We start from the raw sequence: 2,766 nt of genomic DNA, 5'->3' as shown, positions 1-2,766 counted from the left end.
CAGTATATGAGCAGGAATTAACTCCAGGAAGCCATTAATCTCCTTTTCAACTTCGAGAATCTGCTAAGCACTGTTCATGTGACTCTCAGAAGTTTATTTATTAAGTTTTAAGTTTTGTCTTTGAAATTTGTAAATATTGATTGTTACAATTAAATTCTGAAAAATTAATATAGTAAACATATTAATCATCTCATATATAAATTAAGAGTGTATCTTATTATATCTAGCTCTGTCAAACTAAATTCTAGTTTAGATTGAAATGCCATATATTTTCTTTTTTACAGCTTCGTTTATAAATAAATTTTGAAATCTCCCTCAATTCCATCATCCATAACAATTCTGAAAAGCAAATCCTAACATTTCATGTGAAAATTGAGAAGATACATTCATCATTCCATAATAATTCTAAAAAGAGAATCTTAACATTTCATGTGAAAACTGAGAAGATACATCATCGGAATTTTCTGATATAGAAATCAATACGATTGCTACAACATCGAAAACTATAACTTATATCGTAACACCGCAGCAATATGCAGCATGCGCTACTACTTCATAACTAGAATATCATTATTTCGATTCTGTTTATGAAACCCTACACAAAAGAAAAAGCAAAACCATTCTTGCCAACACCGTCACAGACCGGGATGCAGAGGAAATAATTCCAAAGTTCTCACGTCAGACGGATCTACCGATGAATACCGGCGATCTTCTTCTCCCTGCATATTAATACACATTCCTCAGAAATTTGCAAAAATCTTATTAATTTGAAAGAAAGGCCAGAATATGTAAACGCGCTTTCATACCTCTACATAGCTTTTCTCAGATGACCTCTTCTTCGAACGGAAAAGAGAAGTCCAATTTCGCGCCTTGAATACTGAGGGCAATCTTGAGGCTAAAATATGCATTTTTTAGGTTAGTTTTAAAAAACTGTTAAAAACAATGTAAGAAACAACAAGAACAGAATCTGTGTGTGCGGCTACTCACATGATTCTTTCATCCGTTTCTCTCTGGCAGTGGCATTCTGAAACCAGTAGAAGACGTTCTTGCCTTGCACATGAGGACCATGCCCCTGCAGATCTGCAGTAATGCGCTCTATTTCCTCCAAACATGGCTTTCTCGTTCCATTCGCGAAAAGAGACTCCAATATTCTCTTCTGATTGTCGGTTGGCTTCCATCTACTACAACTACTCCTCACGCTTGCGCTCTCAACAGCACTTCCAGATCTTATAAGCCTGGAATCTGCAGAAAACAAAATAATAGAATTATTCTACCGAATTGAAAAAACTCGATAATGTGAACAACCCATTTCGTTTTATAACGACCCAGCTCGTTTACCTGCAGCAGATCCGCGATCCATTATCTTGTGCGGCCCTAAACTTGAAATATCCTTATACAACTTCTAAAACCCTAGAGAGCTCACACAGGTAAGAATCTCAGGTAACTTCAAAGCCGATAGTGAATGGAGAAACAAGATGAGTGGTATAAATAAGCACAGTGCGAGGGGGTCGGTGAAAAATAAATAAATGAGTTTGAAAGTTGATTGGTTGAAAAAGTTAGGGTTGTAATTTTGGGAAGGAGGAAAACGTGTACGGTGGAAGGGAAGAGCTCTGCACCGTTTAATCGAATAACTTAATGAGTTACGAGGTAAATTAAGAGTAGTAGGATCATGCTAAAGGGTCTGCTGATATAGTTTTAATTATCACAATGTGTGGTATTATAGTTTAAAAGATTAGAATTTGTTGTTTTCAATATTGGAACTTGTTATAGTGGAATCAAAGTCAATGCTAATATGTAAAAGTTTGTTAGATATTGGAAAGTGAAGATTAGAGATAGGCTTGAGAAGTGTGTGTATAATTTTCAATAGTTAATGTAAAAGAGATGGTCCCATAAATATTGTAGCGCGATTTTGGCTTAAAATTTTAAGCTTCAAAATTTATGAACTGGTAAATAAAAAGCCAAAGGCCAATTTTGTAATCCCTCAACTTTTTCACAGTCAAATATGTTGTCCCAAAAAGTAGGCTGCTATTTTTAGAAAAGGTTTCCAATTAATCAAGTATAAAAAATTTGGTCTGCTTCATGGGACCACCTATTCCTTAAAAATAGATCTTGAAGACCCCTCATAGGATCCCACTCTTAGATTAGAAAAAGTTATCAAGTAAGATGATAAGATGTACTGACTCTTTTCAGTGGTTCACCTAAATATAAATTGTTTAATTATTTAATTTATGAATTTATAAATAAACTTATAATACTTTTTTTAATAATTTTCAGAAGAAGAATAAAATTAGCATAAATATCTTAATTATATCTATTTTAAAAATTCCAAGGTGTGGGTTTATTATAAGAGAACTATAACTTCATACAAATTGACTCAAATTATAATATAAAAAATTAATTAAAAAATATATTAAAAAAATTGTAATATAATGAACATGTGTAAAAAATTAACTTGTTATTACTCAATATTTAATAATAACATTTAAACACTAAAAATATATTTTCAAAATTATAATGCTTAAATTTGAATTAAATGACTATAATTCATTACTACTAATAATATATTTGATAGTTTCTTTTATCCTTAAAATAAAGAATAATATAAAGTACTCTTTTAAAATAATTTGACATTGAAATATAATAATTATTCAAAGAAATGAATTATGTAAAATAATAAACATATTTATAATATAAAAAAATGATATATATATATATATATATATATATACACACATCATCAGAATAATTTAATAAAATTTAAAGTAA

General features: G+C 30.6%; 1 protein-coding gene across 1 annotated transcript; it reads right to left on the bottom strand.

Annotated features, from left to right (window-relative positions):
- Window positions 1-483: 483 nt before the first annotated feature.
- On the bottom strand, window positions 484-1,440 carry LOC131874529 (protein WUSCHEL-like). Its single transcript, XM_059217948.1, has 4 exons — window positions 1,339-1,440; window positions 988-1,242; window positions 807-895; window positions 484-719 (listed from the first exon to the last, which is right to left on the bottom strand). The coding sequence occupies exons 1-4, from the start codon at window positions 1,358-1,360 to the stop codon at window positions 636-638; spliced, it is 450 nt and encodes a 149-aa protein (XP_059073931.1). The 5' UTR covers window positions 1,361-1,440; the 3' UTR covers window positions 484-635.
- Between the last annotated feature and the right edge of the window lie 1,326 nt (window positions 1,441-2,766).

The sequence above is a fragment of the Cryptomeria japonica genome, chromosome 3, assembly GCF_030272615.1.
Source record: "Cryptomeria japonica chromosome 3, Sugi_1.0, whole genome shotgun sequence".
In the NCBI taxonomy this organism is placed as follows: domain Eukaryota; kingdom Viridiplantae; phylum Streptophyta; class Pinopsida; order Cupressales; family Cupressaceae; genus Cryptomeria; species Cryptomeria japonica.
Note: the sequence above shows the minus strand (reverse complement) of the source record. Positions and strands in the feature narration are given on the sequence as shown.